General features: G+C 51.9%; 6 protein-coding genes across 6 annotated transcripts; 5 read left to right on the top strand and 1 right to left on the bottom strand.

Moving 5' to 3' along the window:
- Positions 1-649: 649 nt before the first annotated feature.
- Positions 650-2,044, top strand: CLAFUR5_01844 (uncharacterized protein; the record flags this gene model as incomplete). Its single annotated transcript, XM_047900992.1, has 2 exons — positions 650-772; positions 899-2,044. The coding sequence occupies 2 exons, from the start codon at positions 650-652 to the stop codon at positions 2,042-2,044; spliced, it is 1,269 nt and encodes a 422-aa protein (XP_047756257.1).
- Positions 2,045-3,099: 1,055 nt separating this feature from the next.
- CLAFUR5_01843 (FACT complex subunit pob3) lies at positions 3,100-4,880 on the top strand (the record flags this gene model as incomplete). Its single annotated transcript, XM_047900991.1, has 2 exons — positions 3,100-3,351; positions 3,402-4,880. The coding sequence occupies 2 exons, from the start codon at positions 3,100-3,102 to the stop codon at positions 4,878-4,880; spliced, it is 1,731 nt and encodes a 576-aa protein (XP_047756262.1).
- Positions 4,881-6,126: 1,246 nt separating this feature from the next.
- On the top strand, positions 6,127-7,429 carry CLAFUR5_01842 (MFS-type transporter dbaD; the record flags this gene model as incomplete). The annotated part of the gene is made up of 3 exons (XM_047900990.1): positions 6,127-6,380; positions 6,413-6,825; positions 6,870-7,429. The coding sequence occupies 3 exons, from the start codon at positions 6,127-6,129 to the stop codon at positions 7,427-7,429; spliced, it is 1,227 nt and encodes a 408-aa protein (XP_047756263.1).
- A 6-nt stretch (positions 7,430-7,435) lies between these two features.
- Positions 7,436-7,627, top strand: CLAFUR5_01841 (uncharacterized protein; the record flags this gene model as incomplete). Its single annotated transcript, XM_047900989.1, has 1 exon — positions 7,436-7,627. The coding sequence occupies one exon, from the start codon at positions 7,436-7,438 to the stop codon at positions 7,625-7,627; it is 192 nt and encodes a 63-aa protein (XP_047756260.1).
- Positions 7,628-9,018: 1,391 nt separating this feature from the next.
- CLAFUR5_01840 (uncharacterized protein) lies at positions 9,019-9,288 on the bottom strand (the record flags this gene model as incomplete). The annotated part of the gene is made up of 1 exon (XM_047900988.1): positions 9,019-9,288. One exon carries the CDS (start codon positions 9,286-9,288, stop codon positions 9,019-9,021), a length of 270 nt encoding a protein of 89 aa, XP_047756261.1.
- Positions 9,289-12,441: 3,153 nt separating this feature from the next.
- CLAFUR5_01839 (uncharacterized protein) lies at positions 12,442-14,742 on the top strand (the record flags this gene model as incomplete). Its single annotated transcript, XM_047900987.1, has 2 exons — positions 12,442-12,940; positions 13,397-14,742. The coding sequence occupies 2 exons, from the start codon at positions 12,442-12,444 to the stop codon at positions 14,740-14,742; spliced, it is 1,845 nt and encodes a 614-aa protein (XP_047755419.1).
- Positions 14,743-21,455: the final 6,713 nt, after the last annotated feature.

Genomic DNA, 21,455 nt, shown 5'->3' with positions numbered 1-21,455 from the left:
CTCCAGACTCGAAGCGATCGAAGCACTGCTACATCTTCTCCATCAATCAACGAGCCAAGACAGCAGCACGCCCTTCAAGTCTGGGTGCGAGGGGGTTGCCGCCATCGAAGATGAAGAGAGTTGCCGCAACATACTTGTGACGGGCATCACAGAACACCGGTCCGTACGGCCGCTCATCTTGAGCATGAGGCCCGATAGTAGGACACTGGAGCTGCAAAGATGTGTGCTGTTGAGCATGAATGGCATCATGCTGAAGACCCAGAGCGATCACACTTGAGCGATTCAAGAGGCGAGGGTGAATGGTGACATGTGAGGTACAGTACATCCGGGCATGTGAATCTGGCAGCCGATCACCAAGAGGTTGCATTCACGCTGGCACGCGCTCGCAGTGCACCCCTGGCTTCACTTGTGCTCTGCCGCAATTAGCCATATCACGTTTACATCGTGCAAAACTCCACAGCCGTAACCTCACCTACTTCTCCGCACAATCTCATACTCACGAGACCGCCTCACATCACCATCACCACAGACCGTGCCTTTTCCACCTCACGTCGGACATCAGCTACTGGCAACTCACCTCCAACACAGGAAAGACAAGAAGATCATCCACCGTCCGCCACCGACCGCGACAGAGACCAACATCAACAGAATGACTACCAATACCACCGACCCCAAGGCAGCCCGTGCGCAACTGCGACAAGAGATTTCCGCATTGATCAAGCCATACACATCGACATTGCCGCAGCCACCATTCTCCACCGGCGAGCTCATAGTGAGTAATTCCGAACGGCAGAAGGCATCATCTGTCTGGAACATGCGCGCGGCATCCCCAGCTTAGTCGCGGTTGCTGAGACATTGCCACGTGGTGTTCGAGTATGGCTAACACCCTCCTGTTTAGGTGATGGCGCTCGTGTGCAGAGACAAGCAAAGCCTGAAGGCGGCAGACATTATGCATTGGATCGTGAAGCAGTTGAGATTCTACCGCAATCGAGCACTCGAGGAGTACTCTCAGCGTATCGAGAGGATTTGGAGCGAAACGAAAGTGGTGGTGCCAGGTTTCAACGAAGCTCTTTGTCACTACGACCTGCCTGTCACACGAACTTTGGGGCCAAGAAGTGAGCGCTCAGATCATTTCACCTATTCAATCACTACCGCGGCCGCCAGACTTTACCTTCGCAGTTATTTGGCGAACGGCTCGACCGGAAAGTTCCCATTTCTACGTCTTCCTGCGGAGCTGCGCAACCACATCTACGAACTTACTTTCTCCTTTGCAGATGGACCAGGACTCTCCGTCAATAAGTCCGGCGGACTCAGCATGCTCGTCCAACATCCCGGTGATGACTCCTACGCGAAGGACTGGTGGCCTGGCAATCGCGGCAGATACGATGTTCGGCAGCTACCTCCACTTCCAGAAATTTTGGCATTGCTCTTGGTCTGCAAGCAGGTCTTCGGCGAAGCTTTACCCTACTTCTACCAGCTCAACCCTCTGCACGTCACTTCTCTCGAGAATTTGACGGCGCTGGCACAACGAATGCCTCCATCCCGGCTGGAGCATCTGAACCATTTGAGCATAGAGCTGGACGCTCATTACCGATATGCCAACGATGTGGAGTCTTACCGCCGATTTCCACAGACCGTGAAGGCGCTCGGCGCCATCAAGGATCTCAAGACGCTAGAGATCGAGACCAATGACAAGATGTGGCTGTCCATGCGACCTGCCAATCGCCAGGCGCTTGGTCGGAAGACACTCTTCAAGAAGTTCGCTCAGATCCCAGGCATGAAGAAGCTTGCTGAGCTTGCGGTATCTGCTGGCTCATTCAACTTGAGAGGCGAGGCTCCGGAGCTTCGGAAATACCTCGACTCGGAGATGGAGATGATCAAGAAGGCGCGTGATAAGCAAGATGGGAACCAGGATGCTGACTCGGGCAAGGGAAAGAAGAGAAAAGCCACTGCGGAGGACACTGATGCTCCATCTGGTGGTAAGAAGCGTACTCGGAGGATGAAGCAAGCTGTGAGCTCACCGCAAGAGGGAGATGCTGCGTAAGACAGGTCAAAAGGTGGGTCATGAAGAATGCAAGAAGGGAGAGGACGGTGTACTGCCATAGCACACTTTCTCTGGAAGTGCATATATCGGGACAGTGTACTAGAGCCTCGCAAGATCTTTCTACGTGTTCCATACACGAAGTACACTCTCATCTGCAAGGGATTGCCCCACCGGGCGCATACCGCTTGTTCTGTTGCCGCAGGTCGTTTATGCCCAGCCTGTGTAGGCCCAAAGCATACTTCCCTTTGTCTGTGTTGCATGTATGCAGCTTGAAGCCGACCACATCTGCACTGCCAGAGGCGACTTCGAGAACAACTCGACGACAGTCCAGCGATCAACATGATGTCGCAATGCACAACATGCGTGGGAGAAGAGGCTGTGCAAACACCCTCACACTGCTTGCCGTGACGCGAACGTGCTTGATCAGATTGATCCCAGACTCTACTGCCACACTCTCGATGAGTCTGTCGACAGCTGTGGGACATCGTCGGAAGGCTGGTGATGTGGGAGGAATCCCAGGCTAATGCGCTCCCATACTTGTGGTTATATAACATAGAATATCAGAAGCCGATAGATGAGCGATGAGCCTTTGTTGTATGTCTGGAAAACGTTGAGATTGATGCCGCTGTGCTGCAGTGAAAGAAGAAGGCATGAAGGCGGGGAGCCACTTCCGCTGCATAACGCACGGGCCACATCCCACAACGCGACCTTTGCGCGCTTCGTGACCTCGAGACATTTCGAGCTCCAGCATCTTCTCTTCGCCTTCTCATCTTCTCCGCCAACCTCTTCCCGCTTTCAACACACCCGACAGCCTCTCACCGCGACTCCATCTCCACAAAGACCGCGACGATCACAGAACAAGCCAGACTGCTGCCGACCCATTCTGCTCACAGAAAACGCGCGAGGCAGCAGTCACTGTAGCACGTGGCAAACGCCGCAGTTCACACACGTCTGCCGCTGAACAGTCTTCTTAAATATGTGAGTGCCACTCCTCCATCAGACAACCAACACCCGTCACCCGCTTTGCGCCGACCACCACCGCAACTCGACATAGCATGGCGCCCATGGCAGCTAACGGAGTCAGGGAGTCCTTCGATAACATCTACCTCAACCTCTCGAAGCAGCCCGGAAAGTGTAGGCTCGCAGAGTCAGGTCTTGGCTGGAAGCCGGCATCAGGCGGACAGACCTTCACACTCGACAAGTCGGACTTACAAAGCGCGCAATGGAGTAGAGCAGCCAGAGGACACGAGCTCAAGATCTACGCTTGTAACGAGGGTGTTGTGCAGCTCGATGGCTTCAAAGAAGACGTGGGTATTACGGACACAGGGTGGTGAGCTCAAAAGCTAATTCCTTACAGGATTTCGACACGATCGCGAAATGCTTCAAGGTCTGGTACGGCGCCGGTCTCGAACAGAAGGAGCACGCACTCCGCGGCTGGAACTGGGGCAAGAACGAGCTGGGTAGGAACGAGCTGGTCTTCAACGTGCGAAATCAACCCGCCTTCGAGATCCCCTACACCGAAATCTCGAACACGAACTTGGCCGGCAAGAACGAGGTCGCAGTGGAATTCTCATTGCCGGAGAATGGCGAAGAGACGGGCACAAACGGATCTCTGGGCGGCGCAAGAACGGAAGGCAGGAAGATGGGAGGCGCTGTAGACCAGCTGACAGAAATGCGCTTCTACATCCCCGGCACAGAAAAGGTCCACAGGGGCGAAGATGGCGAGGACGGCGAGCAGGCGGATGGAGAGGAAGATGAAGAGCAGAATGCTGCCAACTTCTTCTACGAGACGCTCATGAACAAGGCAGAGATCGGAGAAGTTGCTGGAGACACATTCGCGACCTTCCAAGATGTGCTACACCTGACGCCTCGTGGACGATTCGACATCGACCTTTACGAGAATTCATTCCGACTTCGCGGAAAGACATACGACTACAAGATCTCATACGAGAGCGCCAAGCGCTTCTTTATACTACCCAAGCCCGACGACATGCACCAGCTGCTCTGCATAGGGCTGGATCCGCCCCTTCGACAAGGTCAGACGAGATACCCATTCTTGGTCATGCAATTCAAGAAGGATGAAGAAGTTCGGATCGAACTCAACATGACGCCAGAGGTATTGAAGGAGAAGTACAACGGCAAGCTCCTTCCTATCTATGAAGAGCCAGTTGGCAGAGTGATCGGCAAGATATTCCATGGACTCACTGGAAAGAGGCTCATACAACCGTCGTCCGACTTCACATCACATCACCAAATGTCCGGCGTCAAATGCAGTATCAAGGCGAACGAAGGCCACCTTTTCTGCCTGGACCGAGCTTTCCTTTTCGTGCCGAAGCCAGCGACATACATCTCCTTCGATCACATCGCAAGCGTTACGATGAGCCGCGTGGGCGGAGCTGTTAGTGCCAGCCGCACATTTGACATCAGCGTGACGCTCAAGAACGGTGCGGGCGAACACCAGTTCTCAAACATCAACCGTGAGGAGCAGTCGCCTCTGGAATCGTTCCTGAGGATCAAGAACATCAAGACCAAGAACGAGATGGACGGTGACGGAGGCATGTTAGCTGCTGCGCTCGCAGACGATCCCGACCTCGCTAGCAGCGACGAGGAGGTTGTCATGCAAGACCGCGGTAGTGCAGACGAGGACAGCGAGGAGGCAGACGAAGACTTTGCGGCAGACAGCGAGAGCGACGTGGCGGAGGAATACGACTCGGATGCGAAGAGCTCAGGGGATGACAGCGACGCAGAGATGGACGATGCCGATGGAGCGGCAGGGAGCGGCAGCGACACAGCGGAAAAAGTCGAGAGGCCGAAGAAGAAGGCTAAGACCGGGTAATGAATCCGAGCAGATGCAAAGAGGAATTGGTAACTTCGGCTTGGAAATAGCTTCATGGAGCAGGTCAAAAGGGTGGACTCAGCGTCCTTACCACAGTCAACCAACAGCATATTGAGCATACTGTACGCTCAAAAAGTCACCTCGCCCGGCATAGTCCTTCCTTGATGCCTGCTCTGCTCCTCTCCTGACAGAGCTTGCCGCAGATGAGGCGTTCTGCCGATCTACTACATTGGTCAGAATCGCAGCGGCCATTGCGGGTGCATCGGTGCTGCCTATGCGATCTTGGTCATCGTTTGGTGCCTGCTTCCCAACTCGTGCGACTTGAGAGACCGTGTTGCGGCATCTCGGCCGAGTTGTGATATGGCGTATTCATTGCTCGTGCGACTGCTATGCTCCTGCTTCATACGATGTCGAATGACTGCGTAGAGATGTTGAGACTACCATCTTGCGTCCTGCTAAGGTGCTTGTACCTGGGTGCCCTCAGGCAAGTCGAGTGGTTGTTGAACTCCATCAATGACGATCACTTGCTCGCGTCTCCGGCTTTTCTTATGCGCGAGGCCATTGTTCAAGCTTGTCAATACAAGCCTTTGCGGCCATGCGGAGGCGAGCTTGTCATGTCCAGCATTGTTCACTGCATCGTTGTATCCTTCGTACCACCGTTGGCCTCGATCTCGTCATCTTTGCAGTATAGAATAGAACAGTGCAGGCGGCCTGAAGAAAGATTCAACCTTGATTCGCGATCGTGCGTTCCTTCCTAACTCATCTCGCGCAGCATTATTCCATCTGCGCTGCCATCGCGCTCGACAAGTCAACAGAAAGATCTTACTGCGGCGAAGGAAAATGTGCTGTTGGCGGTTGTGAACCTCCAAAGGTAAGCGTAGCGGAGTGGAGCTCTCTACCAACCCTTCTAGACTGCAAAGTAGCGTGCGATCCACGCTACCGCTACCCGACGTACAGTGCTTATTATACGACGACATAGGCGTTAGCGACGAGTATATGTTTGCGAGTTCGCCAACAGGCACAGTGCGGTGGGTCACGTGACCCTAAAGCATGAAAGTTGACCAATCAGAGCGGGCGCCAAGGCTAGTTGAGGGCTGGTATAGAGCCTCACTCCCTCGCTGACGCCTCACCTACGTACTCGCAAGCTCGTACTCCGGTGTGGCTAGCGCTCGGTCGCTACGCTTAACTATCCTTGGCCGCTTGGCCCCCAGTCGGCAGAAAGTCAGCGCTTCCTTGCCACTCCACCATGTCGGCCGCCGAGCCTAGCTACAACACCCATGCCGGCGAGCAACATCACCCGGACTGGCCCTCCGATGAGGAAAAAGCCACAAACTCGCTAGCCAACGACGACAACGAGAAAGTCACACCTCCCGCCACCGCAGACGCACAACATGCGCCACCACAACAACACCCTCCGCCAACACAACAAGGACCGCCGGACGGGCCGCCTCCGAATGGTGGTACTACTGCGTGGTTCCAGGTGCTTGGGTCGTGGATGCTGTAAGTCGCGAATCATATCGAGTGGTCTACAGGACTACCCTGACACAATCCAGCTTCTTCAATACATGGGGTATCCTGAACACTTTCGGAGTGTATCAGACCTATCACGAATCCGGCAAGTTGTACATCGAGTCTAGTAGCTCGATATCATGGATTGGAGCCATTCAGGCCTTCGTGGTACTTTCCGTCGGCGCTTTCGTAGGACCGATCTATGACCGCGGATACTTCAGGGCCCTGCTGCTTGTGGGCGGGTCTCTGATTGTGTTTGGGCATATGATGTTGAGTCTGTGCCATGAGTTCTGGCAGTGCTTGCTTGCTCAGGGGTTCGTGATTGGAATTGGTGGAGGATGTTTGTTCGTGCCTTCTGTTGCAATCCTGCCCAGTTACTTCAGTACGATGATCGGGATGGCGATGGGGATTGCGGCGAGTGGGAGTTCGATGGGAGGTGAGCATAGCGCGATGTGTCTCGATTCAGCGCCTGACTAACAGGTATAATTTACCCTATCATGTTCTACCGCCTCACCAACCAGGTTGGCTTCGGCTGGAGTGTTAGGATTCTGGGCTTTACTGCACTTGCCACCCTGCTCGTTCCCATCTTCCTCATGAAGCAGAGAGTCAAGCCACCCAAGCCGAGATCCATCATCGATTACACGGCCTTCACCGACATCCCATACATGACTTTCACGATAGGCTGTCTGGTTGGCTTCGTGGGCCTGTACGTCGCCTTCTTCTACACCTCATTCTACGGCGAATCGACTGGCTACACAGACACGAGTCTATCCTTCTACCTGGTGCCAATCCTCAACGCGGGCTCGGTCTTTGGACGTACACTTCCGAACATTCTGGCTGACAAGATCGGACCTACCAATATCATCGTGCCAGGATCAGCCTGTGTCGGCATTGTGCTACTTTGCATGATCGCGGTCCGAAATGCTGGAGGACTCATCGTCGAAGCGCTACTGTTCGGGTTCTTCTCTGGCATTTTCATCGCACTTCCCCCAGTGCTCTTCGTTGCATTGACCAAGGACAAGAGCAAAGTCGGGACCTGAATCGGTATGGGGTTCGCTATCATCGGATTGGGTGTGCTGGCTGGTGGACCCGGAGGTGGCGGCATCCTGGGCAATGGCAGGGAGTTGCACTGGACTGGCACATGGATCTATGCTGGTGTCACATGCCTAGCTGCTTCCGCCATCTTTGCCGCGGTCAGATTCATGACCGGAAGCGCCAAGCTGAGGGTCAAGGTATGAAATTGAACAGAGCCTATTGTCCGGCAGCGTACAGAACCGCGCAGAGCGGGGTAGAGCCTTTGGCTTCTTGTATCATATCGTTTGGATCGAGTGTATTTTGACATGACGCTGGCAGTTGAAGGTGTCAGAAGCAGAGACATCGCTTCAAGACGTAGCACATATAACCATGAACATTGCAGACGACACTCCCTGAGCGCTGTCCTCTCCAGTTCTTAATGAGAAAGTGAGTGAAGTGACGACAACCAGAATGTCCTCGGAGAATAGTGCTGCCACCTTCACGGTGACATACGCCGAGTGAGATGTGCTCGAAGAATAGTGCTGCCATCTTGATGGTGGCTTACGCCAACTGAGATGGCAGATGTACCCGAAGCACTTTGCATGGTGGTAGATGACGCTTCGCACACACTTCCAGCTCCTTCGATCCTTCAGTAAAGGGTCAACGACGACGGCGGTCGAAAAGGTAACGGCTACCACCATTCCGAGCACGGCATACCTCGAAACGACGCATGTGAAAAAGCCACGGCGGCAGTCGAGGTTGCCAAGTCACCCTGTGACCAAGATGGAGGTACAGTACAGTAGATCAAAGGTAGGGTGACGAAAGCGAATCGGTTAGGGTTTGCTCCATGGCGTGTGAAAGATAGCACACTGTCTCGAAGCATGAGACGCATTAGTGAGCATGAATGAATAATTAGATGTGCTGTCGTGCATGAGCATAAACAAAGATTCGGCGGACGTGCATTAGTTGCGAGCTATGCGGCCGGCAGGATTCACCTGGGCTCTTGCCCGAGAGCGTGAGGGCACGCGGTTTTGAGGTGGATCCTCCCGTTGCAACGGATGCACGGTGAATTTGGAGTCTGTTGTTGAGACATCATTGATGACTCTGAACTTTGGATGTTATTGCTGTGATTGTGCTTGAAAATTATGCAGTAGACAAGCGCAATCACCTGTCGTGAGGTTGCAGTGCAGAATGCCAGCTGCGAGAGCTTCATGGAGCTCATGCAGCCCTACGATGCATGGTTGGCTCAACAGCAAGGTATCGAGCTCCAGTTTCCAGACACACGGCCGTGGGCTCTCGGCTTTCCCAATAGCGTAATCGTTTGGCTTTTGCTCTATTTTCAACTTCGTTTGGTACTCATCCACAGACTGCACCAAAGATTAATTGCAATGCTGCAAGAGACGAGTGCCGGACTGATGCCGTCTCAAAGTTGGCGCCGAGAATGTTATACCATGCGCTGGCAAGTTGGTGGCTTGAGGAGAATGAAGTTCATCTGCAGGCATCCACCTGTATCCCATGTCACGTCGACCGGTGAAGATGTCGCAGTAGCTCGGCTCCTATTTTGGAAAGATGAGCCCTGTCCATCAAAGCTCGGGAGGGATGCCGTGCCGGCAGACTAATGCAGAGCGTCGGACATGTGGGCCGTGGCTGGCGTCGTTTCGTGCTTGCCGCATTCCTCTTTGATGAACGTGACGAAGGATCCCTCGTCCGAATTGAAGCCAAGGTTGTCTCCGCTCTCGACCTCGTGTCCAAAAAGATCGACCTCTGATTTCGGGCCCGTTGTTGCTGCCCAGCATTTCTTTGATATGGCGGATGCTAGTGAGTGATAGCATGATGCGAAAAATAGATAGGCGCCTGCACTACAGCGACTCGGATAATGAGACATGCTGTCGCTTGATGCATGGTTGGTTGGAGCGATGGCGGCCAAGCAAATCCCCTCTTCGTCGCCCTTCGCAATGTCACTTTCACCACGGTGCCTCATCCTAAAGCCGCTTCCGACGTGTATTGGAGGGTGGTCCAGCGGCACGCGGCAACATGATACATGCCGTCTGACACAGATGTCATTCCCACGTGCACACGATGAGGAGTTCATGGCTCTCGGTCTGGAACTGTAACACGCGGAGATAGGGGGAGGGAGGTGCATGGCTTGTGGAGATGTGTGTGTAGTTGCGCGCCGTTCGCTGCTCTGACTGGACCATGTTGGAAGTTAGATGGAACGATTCAGCTGCACATCTGATGATGAGGAGATAGTGATCGCGCTCGTCGGAACGATGTCGCAAGATGTTGGACATTGTACATGTATGTTGGTGGCTGACCACGTGCAAGATGCCGTGACGGAGGGCGCAAAAGTTATGCCGAGCTTACGGGCTAATCTTGCGTGTGTCCAACACAACTGCGAGCAGGCATGCTCCACGTCCGCATCTTCTACCCTGGGCGACGATCTTGTTTGCGACAGTTCCTGGCTCCGAATCGCACAGTTGCGATTCCAAAGACACGCGGCGCGAAGGCTGCGTCGCTCGCTCCTGGAGCTGCTTACGACAGTCCAGTCACAATGTTGACGTCGTAAGGGGCCTACGTCTGAATGAGACCGACCGAAGTGACAGACATCGACTGTGATCTGCCCTGATGTGCTTGTGGGCCGACTAGCACGGCTAGTATGCCACGCGAACGATTGGCTTTTGCTGGCATGCCAGCGTGGGCCATCGGCGCTACCGTGAAGCGCAGATGACGAGTCTGCGAACACGGTGCTCGACATTCCACTGTGGGGTGATGCTGATGCTTGGACTTCATCTTGACAAGACAAAGAGGCAGTACCTTGGATCATATGTCTTTCTCCTTCGAGGCCACACCGCCAGGCGTCCTCTAGCTGCGGGGCGTGCTTAGCTGCGGTCAGAGGATCGGAGTCACCGAAGAGCAAGGAAGCCAGCATGAGCCACATCAAACAAGCTTCAGGGAAGGGAAGGACTCCTCGTGGCACCCGCTCTCCACACCGGACGGTGGTGTCGAACTGCCAGTGTGGCTTTGTTGCTGACTGTCGCTTCAAGTGCACGCCGGCACCACGATGCCAACGGCACTGACTTCGCCTGCTCGGCCAGTGATTGTGACGAGCGAACCTCAATTCTCCTTTGTCGAATGACAATCAGTCGCACTATCTACGACGTAGGGCTCACTGCCCATTCGACTGCAACAGGATTGATCGGCATCGTGGACATCCTTCCCGACCCGCAGAGTAGGTCGCAGGATTTGGCCCCCATCACCTTTGTTAATCAGAGCATGTACTGGCCTAGCGCTATGGTATCCAGTTGCGTGCGAACCGGTCAATCGTCGTGCACAAGAAGCATGAAACTTGTCAGTCATGAGCAATGTAAACCGTGTCCGCTAATAAGCACACCATTCCTATCCACATCTCTAATGCTCCGCGTCGCATGATGGGTGCCGCGATTGCGAACAGGACCAGGAGCACCAAGCTTGCCAGAGGTCGCCCTACCCGCGAATCCTTCAGCAATCCTGCGGGTCCCATAATCTACATACCATGCTGCGCGGGCGCGAAAGAGCAACTCGCTGCACCATTGGGCAGTCAGCAGGTGTGTCTTGGCCGGTGCTCGGTCGCAAGTCTCGCCTCGACTTGACTTGTGCGAGCGCACATGCCAAAAGACCAGTACAGACTGTGATTGCAGAGCACAAACTGCGCGGCGTGCATTCATGAGGCCGCATCTCGATGGCAGGCATCCAAGAAACGCAATACAATGAAGTCTTCACGGGCGTGACATCAAAAATCCACCGCAGTGAGCGCGGTGAAGAACAGGTGCTTCGCCCTCGCTTAGCACTCCTAAAGCATGGAAAGCATGGTTTGATGCATGATACAACATGACCCTTTGCCTCACAGAGTTAGAGTATGACCTCTTCAGCGATAGCGGTGCGTTGTGGTGCGTAGATTGCGCCAAAATTGGTTCTCGGGCAGAGAAACAGACCGCCCTCAGCCACTTCTGGCGCACGCACACGCTGGGTACCACTCGCAGATGACGGAACTGCCGAGCTCCAGCCAATGATCAATTGCAAAGGCCCCCGATAGCGTGGGTAGCCTGCCTTCCTCTGCGGACCGTCGCAGAGGGGTGGAGTGGTGCGGTACACCCATGTGCGGTCGAGCTCGTTGCACATCACACGTCTGATCAAGCCCTATGCGCTTACACACGCTCGATGTGGCATCGCACAAGGTTCGCTTGAGCGATCTGTTGGAACTTTCGGGACACTGGCTGCGCGTGTTTGGCAGACCCACCGTGGAGAGGAGCACTGGTAGGACAGGTTTGATGGCTTTGTGCATTCTTAGTGGAGTCAGAAGCCCTCGGCTCACCGTCTTGCATGCCGCAAAGACAGTAGGTACTTTGCTACTCGGGTACTACGAATGACGGACCGGCCAGCACGTTAGCGGAACCAGTGTGGCACGGTTGTCTGGCTCTGCGACTTGCGGATTGACCGTGCCATGCAGGGGCCCTAGGTAAAAGGTACACCCTAACAAGAAGTGCATCCTCCTCGCACGGCGCACGCCCGCAAGGCAGACAGGGTCCGTCCGGCACGCGTGGCTCGTGCTGCGCATCACTCATCTGGGACCGTCACGATATCTTTATACAAAGCCTCCTACTTCGCCCCAATGCAACTCTGATCCGAGCTCCTACATAGTCAGCAGTGCCTGAGAGATAACTACACAACAACCGCTTCACGTCTTACCACTGCATACAGCTGGCCTCAACACTACTGGCTTGCTTCAGGTACCCGCAGAACCCTACAACTCGGTGCGATCAACCTGTCTGTTGGAGCTAGTCTCGACCTCAACGCCAGAGCCGGCCACATTTCGAATCAGCTCTTTGCCCCATTACCAAGCAAGCGGGTTCAGAGCGACTCTCAAAGGTTCGTAACACATTCTCTAGCAATCGCGACACTTCTTACAATATGATCGAGCACTTCTGACAAGAGAGTAGCTTTGCAGTAACCCTACTAGCAAGATCGACTGAGCTTTGACTGGATGCTCTGAGCTTCAGGCATGGCCACTTTTGCAGAGCAACCAGTTAACACTATGGCCTCGAACGACTTCACCTTGTACCCCTACTCAGACCAGTGGAACCAAGATCACTCCTACCTTCCCACATCAACATACGCGGATCAAGCATACATAAACGCAACGACCTTTGACTCATATCAAAGCCAGTACAGCTACGCGCCCTTCCCTGATCAGTTCAACGACTTCAACGATCGCCCTGTACAGCAATCGAAAGCGCACCTTCAAGCTCCGAGCGCGCATCACTCCCCGGCCAACTCCGCGTCACATTCGTTCGATTATAACCCAGCAGTGTCCGACTCGGGTGCGTCAGTCCAGAGTACGATCTCTTCCGCAATGGGCTCGCCTTCAGCGCATCCACAGTCCAGCGATTGGCACCAACAGCAGAACATGTACCCAGGCATCGTTCAGCAATCCGACAGCTTATACGCAACAAGCAGCTTCGACTTCGAAACCATTCCGGCCACTGACAAGGGCTGTGTTGGTGAGTTTACAACAATTTCTTCTTCCCAGCTGGCGCAGGACGTCGCGCATCTTGAACTGTTACAATCCCCATTCTTTGTCGATGCCACATTGGACACTTCGCCTGGCGCAACGAAACAATGGCCAGGCAGAATGCACGCCGCTACTGCAGAGCGTTCGGCAGCTGGTCTGTCATCGCAGCCTGCAAGAAGCGGCAGTTTCGAAGCTTCCAGCCCCAGCGACCAAATCCTTTGTTCTCCTTCAGCCCCAGCATCAGCGACATCGCCAGTACTCGAGCGTGCAAAGGATGGTCGCAGGTCGTCTGTCCTACCTTCAGCCACGCAAACTCCTTTCTTTACTCAGTCAAGCGGTTATTTCGTACCTCCTCTTCAGTCTTCTTGTCCGTCTGCTCCATATCTTCCCCTGCCTTTCTGGATACGAAGCATGGGAAACTTTGGCTGACCATGTCTTGGTGTAGATCCCTCTCTAATCCAGCCTTACTCCCCACCTCCCCAATACACTGGCTCCCAGTTTTCGGAAGCACAACAGCAAAACCTCCCATACCCTGCAATCGCCTCCCCCAAGACCTCGATCCACAGCCCAAGAGCACATAGCGTAAAGCATCAGGGATCCGCCTCTCCATATGTTCGCCAGCAGTCATGGCAACCATATCCACAGCAACATCAAGGCTCGCGACGACAGTCGATCTCATCGATACATTCACGACACAGCCAGAACTCGCATTCGTCGGAGGACTCGAACAAGGGTCTTTGCCCGATTGCGACATGCGGAAGGCATGTCAAGGATCTCAAGGCACATATGCTCACACACCAGAACGAGCGTCCAGAGAAGTGCCCAATACCGACATGCGAGTACCACACAAAGGGCTTTGCTCGCAAGTACGACAAGAACCGACATACCCTCACTCACTACAAAGGTACCATGGTCTGCGGCTTCTGTCCTGGTAGCGGCAGCGCCGCAGAGAAGAGCTTCAACCGCGCTGATGTCTTCAAGCGACACTTGACTTCAGTACACGGCGTAGAGCAGACACCGCCGAACGCCAGGAGAAAGAGCCCGCCACAAGCATCCAAGAAGCCGTTTGGTTCATCGCGCGAGGTGTCCGGAATGTGCTCTACCTGCGGCAACACCTTTGCAAGTGCGCAGGACTTCTATGAGCATCTTGACGACTGTGTCCTTCGCGTGGTCCAGCAGGCCGATCCTGGCGAAGCAGTCAACGAGAAGTTGCTCACTCAGATCTCAGAGGACAAGGAGGTCCAGGAAACACTCGAGAAGCACATGCTTCCAACGAACCTCGACGGCCCGACCTCTTTCGACGAAGAGGATGTCGACGAGGATGATGACGCGGATGAGGATGACGCCAACGACAGCACATATGGCAGCCGAAGGTCGAAGAAGCTCGGCAAGAACGGTTCTCGCATCGCCAACAACGGTGCCATCAGCAAGCCCACCAAGAAGGGCATGACATACTCCAAGAATGGTGTTCCATTGACCGGTCTCGCCGGCAAGGGCTCCAAGCGGAGAAAGAACTACCCTCTCTCTTGGGGTGCAGCCCCAGACAAGATGAGGATGAGGAAGCGTGTCATCTGCGTCTACGACGGCCAGCGTCGACTGATGAAGGATGACATGATGCTCGACGCCGACCACGAAGTCCGCATTCCACTTCCCGGTGACGACCGGGCCTGGGTCACCGACCTCGACGTCCAGACGCTCCGCAGAGCGGAGGGTTTCCTCAATGCAACTGAGGAAGAGAAGGGACCATGGATCCAGGATGATGACGAGCTTGAACGACTCATGTCGACGTAGAAGGGCGCCGTGCTGTAGCGAGCTGGACCTGTATTTGTATTTCTGCTGGGCGAGGATTTTACTGCATGATACCACATGAGAGATGTGTCGGCATGATCTGACTGACTTTTGTGGAGATTTTGAGGAAGCGTTTTGGATGATGATGTAACGACAGATGAAGCGACGAGATATCAGACTCTCGACTTCTAGATTTAGTGCTGGGCACGAACAAGTCTTTCAACCATCGCTCGCACTCCTTCCTTTCCAGCCCGAGCTGAAGTGCATGATCCATTTCTGTCGCGCCGGTCGTTTCACAGCGTGCTGACACGATGTGCAGCGTTCTGGAGGTTCGACATCGCAGTAGGGCAATCATCTTGGTGGTGCATCATCATGACTTGACAGTCATACCTCCAAACGGCCATGACTGTACGTTGGCATATGGCCATCGCAGTGTGCTGTGATTGTCCTTCATCATCGAGTGTTGTAGACTGGACCCAAGTTTTTGATGTCCTTGCCCATGGCGTGTAGTCAGAGGACGAGATGCATCTGCTGAATCAGCAACAATGCGATCATGTTGATGACAACTTGTCGGCGAGCAGCGCAAAAAGTGTTTGTTTCTTTGGAGATGCTCGAAAGCTCAATTCCGAATGAGGCAAGAGTTTCCGGCTTGTGATGCCAAGACCTTTTGCAACTCCAGCCAAAAATCGAGACAATTCCAAAACGGCAAAAAGGATAGCTCGAGATGAGAGTGCTGTGGACGCCGCTGGAGGTTCGACACTAAGCTGACCCACGCTTTCCATCAAATATTACGCGTCAGTAGGGGAGAGCCGTAGTGGAGGAGTGGATCTTCACTCTACATTGAATTTCGTGGCGCGCAAAACCGACAAAAAGGGATTTCTCGAGACGAGAATGTTTTGGACACACGGCGCTAGGATACGCATTAGTAAAGATGATCATAGCTACTAGGGTCCTACGGAGCTATAGCGGTAGGACTTTTTATAAGAAGGGCGACTTTTTTATAAGGAACGTTTATCTTATAAGAAGCTACGAACGTTACTTATACTAGCGTAGTAGTAGGCTCCTTAATATACTACTATAAGCGCTTCTAGCCACAGCGCGATAGTAAGCTTCTTTATATATAACTAGGTACGAATATATAATTTAGTCCTACTAACTTATTATATTAGTAAATACTAAGATATAGTATCTTAAAGGGAGTCAATGTTAGGGCGAGAGCCTGGCCTATAAGATACAAGGGTGAAAGCGAGAATGTAGGTACGAAGTATAGATATAAAAGGGTATAGTATAATTGCTATATAAAACGAAAGACGAAGAAAGTAAGAGAGGCCTAGGGAAGGCTAGATATTTATACGCGACCCTCGCGAGTACGTGTCCCCGTAATAATAGGGCTAACCCGTACGAAGCCGCGCTTAGTAGCTTTACTCAAAACCTTATTCTAACCTGCCCTACGTTCCGAGTCTTCTACGTGCTTCTTCTAGGGTCTAGCGTAGTCGCGGGTACTCGCGGGAGTGCCGTAAGTTATATAGATAGATAGATTTGTCATTCTCCTATTCTAGGATCCTATCCGGCCTATATAGGTATATATCTATTGTTATATATAAAGGGAAACCCGAATAGGTGAAAACCCTTCCCGCCCCCGACTACTCCTTATCTAGTTTAGCTTTCCCTCTAAACGTACGTAGTCTATGTCACTACCCCGTTAGCCCCCGCTCCTAGCCGGTCTCGTAGCGCTACGTCGTATCCTCTCTTCCTATACTGCTCCTACTAGGCGGTACTGTTCTAGCTAGCCCTTCTCTAGTATCTAGTTCGTAATACGCCGTAGGTCCTTAGCGTTGTTAAGAAGTGCCCTAATCGTCCGGTTCCTTGCCTTTACTATCTACTCCCCCCTTCCTAGCGACCACCTCGGACAGACGAGGAGTACGTACCGTACGTTCTAGGAGCGATAGCCGTAGGGGTAGCTAGTATTCGTATATCCTAGAACCTTCCTCTATAATAGGTACCCCTAGAGGCCGATGTGTTCGCTTCGTAGTTAGGTTACTATACTACTCTATACCCTCGTAAGGCGGTAGTAGATAAGCTTTAGGGGGTGCTTAACCGCGGATTTCGTAGCTAACAATTCCTTAGGTTGTCCCGCTAGCTAAGGGCGTCTACTATACCCTACACCCTAGTTATTCTACCTCTCTTTTTATAGTTGCTCTATAAACGACTTCTTACCTTCCTATCGTTTTACTAGCTATTCGTCCCTTACCCGGTAGTTCGGCTCGTTTCCGGGTCGAATGCCCTTATACGCTAGTACTAATTCGCGGGCCCTTACGACTATACTAGCGATAACCTTCTATACTAGGTACTATACCGACTTGCCTAAGTAGGAGGTCCGTAGTCCCTATATATATAGGTCGATCGGCGGTATAGCGGTCTCGTGCTTAAGCATCCTCGTTAGTATCGACTTATATGCCCCGGTGACCTTCCTTAGGCATTAGTTTTAGATCTTCGCTAGCGGCGCGACGAGTCCCTTCGATAGGTAGGCCCTCTCGTCTAAGGACTATACTTAGCTACTATAGGTAAGGACTAGCCGTATAATAGCCGTATATAGAAGTCGTAACTACCGGAAGTCCGCCCCCTATATAGACGTAGTAAGCCTCTAGCATAATGCTATATTCTGTTTAGCTTTCCGTAATATTACCTATACGTGCTTCCTCTACCGTAGCGCCGGGTCTACCTATAGTCCGAGGATCCTAAGCTAATTTGCCGGGTTAGTCGTGTGCCCCTATATCTAGATAGAAGCTTATATATTATAGAACCGTAGCCGGCGCGTAAAGTGTATTAGATTGTACTTTTCTAGGGCAAACCGAGCCCCGTGCCTCCTAGCCTAGTCCTCGTAGATCTTGTGCTTCTCTTCTAGTAGCCTACAGTTCTCCTTAGTCGAGGAAGACTACGCTAGGATGTTTGTGTCGTCTACGAAGCCGCTCGTAGCGGTGTTCTAGGATTCTAGGGCTGGGAGTAGCGTCGCTATAAAGAAGAGGAACAGAATAGGTACTAGCGTTAAGCCTTACGGGATTCTAGTATAGACTACTTAAAATAGGCTTCTATACTAGCCGACTAGGATCGACGTACTACGGTTTTAGAGGTAGGACCGTACGAAGTTGATAAGCTACTTAGGGAGTCCCTTCGACCTTAGTATATAGAGTAGCCGCGGGTATAACACGTAGTCGAAGGCTCCCGATATGTCTAGGCTAAGTAAGGAAGCTACCTTGTCCCTATTCTTATACTAGATAGCCTTTACCTAAGAGGTGATAAGTTCTATCGCGGATAGCGTCGATCGCTATAGGCGCGCACCTATCTAGGTGTCCGGGAGTAGGGAGTATTCCTCTACCGCCTCGGAGAGTCTCGTTATAACTAGCTTCTTAAGCGCCTTCCTAAGAGTGTTAAGGAGCGCAATTAGGCGGTACGACTTCACCTACGTATAGTCTTCCTTCTACGGCTTACGTAGGACTACTATCGTCGATTGTTTAAAAGCTATCGGGTGGTACCCGGTCTGTAGGTAGGCGTTAAAGATCGCTATAACTACTAGGGCTAGTTGATCTCTACACTTCTTTAGTAGCTCGTTTAGGATCCTATCCGGCCCCGGGGCTTTCTTTACCGGCAACTTCCTTAGTATAGCGGCAACTTCTCCCTCGGACACCTCCTATTAGACCGCGATACTAGGGGCTAGGGGAGTAGAGCTATTTATGTCGCTTAGATCAGCCTCGACTAGGGGCGGGAAGAACTTACTAGCTAGTAGACGCGCCTTAGCCTCGGGGTCGCTAACCGGGCCACTAGGCGATTATAGCGCTAGGATAGAGAAGGAGGGGCCCTATATAGGGTCCTATCGGGCCTATTTTGCTAGCTTCTACATCCTCTCTAGCTTGCCGGCGATTTCTTCTACTATAGCCCTCTAGCCGACTGCTTTCTCCCTTCGTATTATAGCTTTCTTCTGTTAGTATGCCTCCCTATATACGTTCTAGGCCTCCTCGCTATAGCTGCTCGTCTATACCCGGCGGGCTCTCCTTGCTTCTCTTACTACCGTAGTGTACTCCGGCGTCTAGTATAGTTTAGACTATGTCGTTAGTTAGGCAAGCGGAACGTGAAGTAAGGTCGCTTTTCTTATTTCGTCTATCAACCCCTAGACTACTTCGTCTATCTCGTCTTTACTATTGTATTGCTACTACGCGATCTGGACTAGCCTCTTAGAGTTATCGAGGTACGCCTAGATGTTGGCCTAGTAGGCCTTTCTATAGTTTAGCTTAGGGGTTCTCGCTAGTATACGTTATATCTATGTCGTAATAGAGGTCCTGACTAGTATATAGTCTAACGACGCCTCGAGTTTATGTTCGATCCTATAGTAGGTTACCGTATAGTAGTAGCTATCTAAGATCTAGGAGAGGTCGATCGTGCCTTAGAGTCCCCCTCTCTTCTAGGTACCTAGGTCCTTCGGGGTATTAAGGGCAATTACGTTACTCGCTATCAAGTCGAGTACTTCGTCGGCTATAGGGTACGGCTATATAAGGCTTTCCTAGGAAGGGTGGTATATATTAAAGTCTCCTACTACAATATAGCACCCTTGTCTCTTAAGCGTACTGTCTAGGTGTCTATAGACCCCTAGGTCGCGGCTAGACCTCGAGGCTAGCGGTTGTATATATAGGTTGTATATCTAGGTACTACCTACGTAGAGGGAGGTAATATCGCCCCCGCCTTCTTCGTCTACGTAGTACACTACCTCCTAGTCGGATTCTAGTATGTCCTTGCTGACATAGAAGCACGTACGGGGTCTGCCGTCGCCTCGTAGGTATGTCGTATAGCCTAGTGACTTGTAGGTCGTTAGTCTCTTATAGTGCGGGTTAATCTATAGCTCCTAGATTGTAAGGATGTAGTAGACGCGCGGGTCCGCCTCGTATAGGAAATAGTTCTAGACTATATCCTTCCTATAGTTAACGTTATACTAGATAATACTAAGCGTGTCGAGGCTAGTTATCGGTATCGACAATCATTTCCTCTATATCGTCCTATGTCCTACTACCCTATACGTCCTAGTCTACGCCTATCGGCTATATACTAAAGGGGAGCCGGGCCTAGTTAGATTCCCTCGCCGTAGCTAGTAGAGCACGTGGCCTCCCGTACGCCCTAGGTTACGTATCCTTTATATCGTTCTCGGCCCTAGGGCGCTTATACCCGACCGCCGCTAGTTAGTTCCGGTATAGGCTAGCCTTACGGTCGCCGTAGAATCTTAGGGCGACGGTTCTGTTTGTAATTGCCTTGTTTTTCGCTAGTTTCCGCTATAGGCATTCCGTACTATACGATAGGTAGTGCCCCGGACAGTTCGCGTACCGTCTTATAGTCGATATATAGTCCCTAGATATATAGTCTCCTATATAGTTCGAGTAGGCCTGCTTGTTTATATACGTATAGGTTTAGTGTCTATACTGTTAGCATTTGAAGCATTAGAGGACACGAAAGGATAAGGAGTGCTTTTCTACTATCTTAAGGCTATATTACTAGACTAGGCCTTATTCTATCGCTAGATCCGCCGCTTTCGCGTCTTATAGCTATACTATTAGCGCCGAGGCCTTCTTACCTTCTAGCCATTTCCTATAGAGCCAAGTCGCCTTCTAGATTAGAGAGTTAAGAGTGACCGGGTTGTCCTCTTAGAGAGCGCGTAGGTGACCCTAGTTAGTTAGGTCAAACTCCTTAGGCATGTCGTGGACTAGGATCGTAAATTGTTTCGTTAAGACCTTCGCTAATACCGCAACCTTAGATGCCTACTATAGCTATGCCTCTAGGTGCCTCCTAGCAGTAGTAGAGCTAGTATAGATCTATAGAGTGCCGTTAGACTATTAGTTCACTACGACTACCCCTAGTTAGTTAATTCGTTAGGCGAGCTCCTTATTCGATAGCTTCGTAACTTCGGCCTGGTCTTCCTTTGCTATAATACGGATCGTAACTACATCGTGCGTTAGGCGGGGGCCTAGTATCGATGCCGCGACCGATGCCTAGCTATAGGGGTGTTAATTCCGGGTGGCCTTGCTAATCGCCTAGGACGTCGTCCTTATTTCTTATTACCCTCGGTAATACGACAGTATAAGCGCCGTGCGTAGCTAAGTAATCATTACCTATAGAGACCGGTAAGGGAGCTGATCGTTAGTTTCTATACTTTTTACGTCCTCTATAAGTTACTACTAGTTGTCTTAGGGGGGCTTCGCCTATAGGGCCGTAGGCGCCGTTAGTGCCGTAGCCTAGGCTACTATTGCCTAGGAGTTGCCTAATGTAGCTAGGCACCTCCGCGGCGTTTAGAGCTGAAGAAATAGGGTGAAGAGAGCTTCAAGCTATCTAGATTAAATAAGGTAGAACTCCCTTAGTCCTAGGGGTAGTGGCCTACTTTATATATTGTTAGAATAGCCTTAATAAGAGCTTTCGAATGTGTCTTGTTTTGGCGTAGAGATCGATAGCTACGCGATATAGTAATCCCCGTAAGTTATATAGTTACGAGCCGAAGTGAATCTGTTAAGGTTTAGTAGAGGGGTAAATTTAGAGGGCTAGGTCCCGTAGTAAATGTTACGGGGTATATGATTCTTAGCGCTTATATACTAAGCTGGACTGTCACTTTTTAACGACTTCTAAGCACTCTAAGGCTCTTCTGTCCCTACCTTCTATATACTCTATAGGGAGACTATAATAGT

Source organism: Fulvia fulva, chromosome 1 (assembly GCF_020509005.1).
Source record: "Fulvia fulva chromosome 1, complete sequence".
In the NCBI taxonomy this organism is placed as follows: Eukaryota; Fungi; Ascomycota; class Dothideomycetes; order Mycosphaerellales; family Mycosphaerellaceae; genus Fulvia; species Fulvia fulva.
Note: the sequence above shows the minus strand (reverse complement) of the source record. Positions and strands in the feature narration are given on the sequence as shown.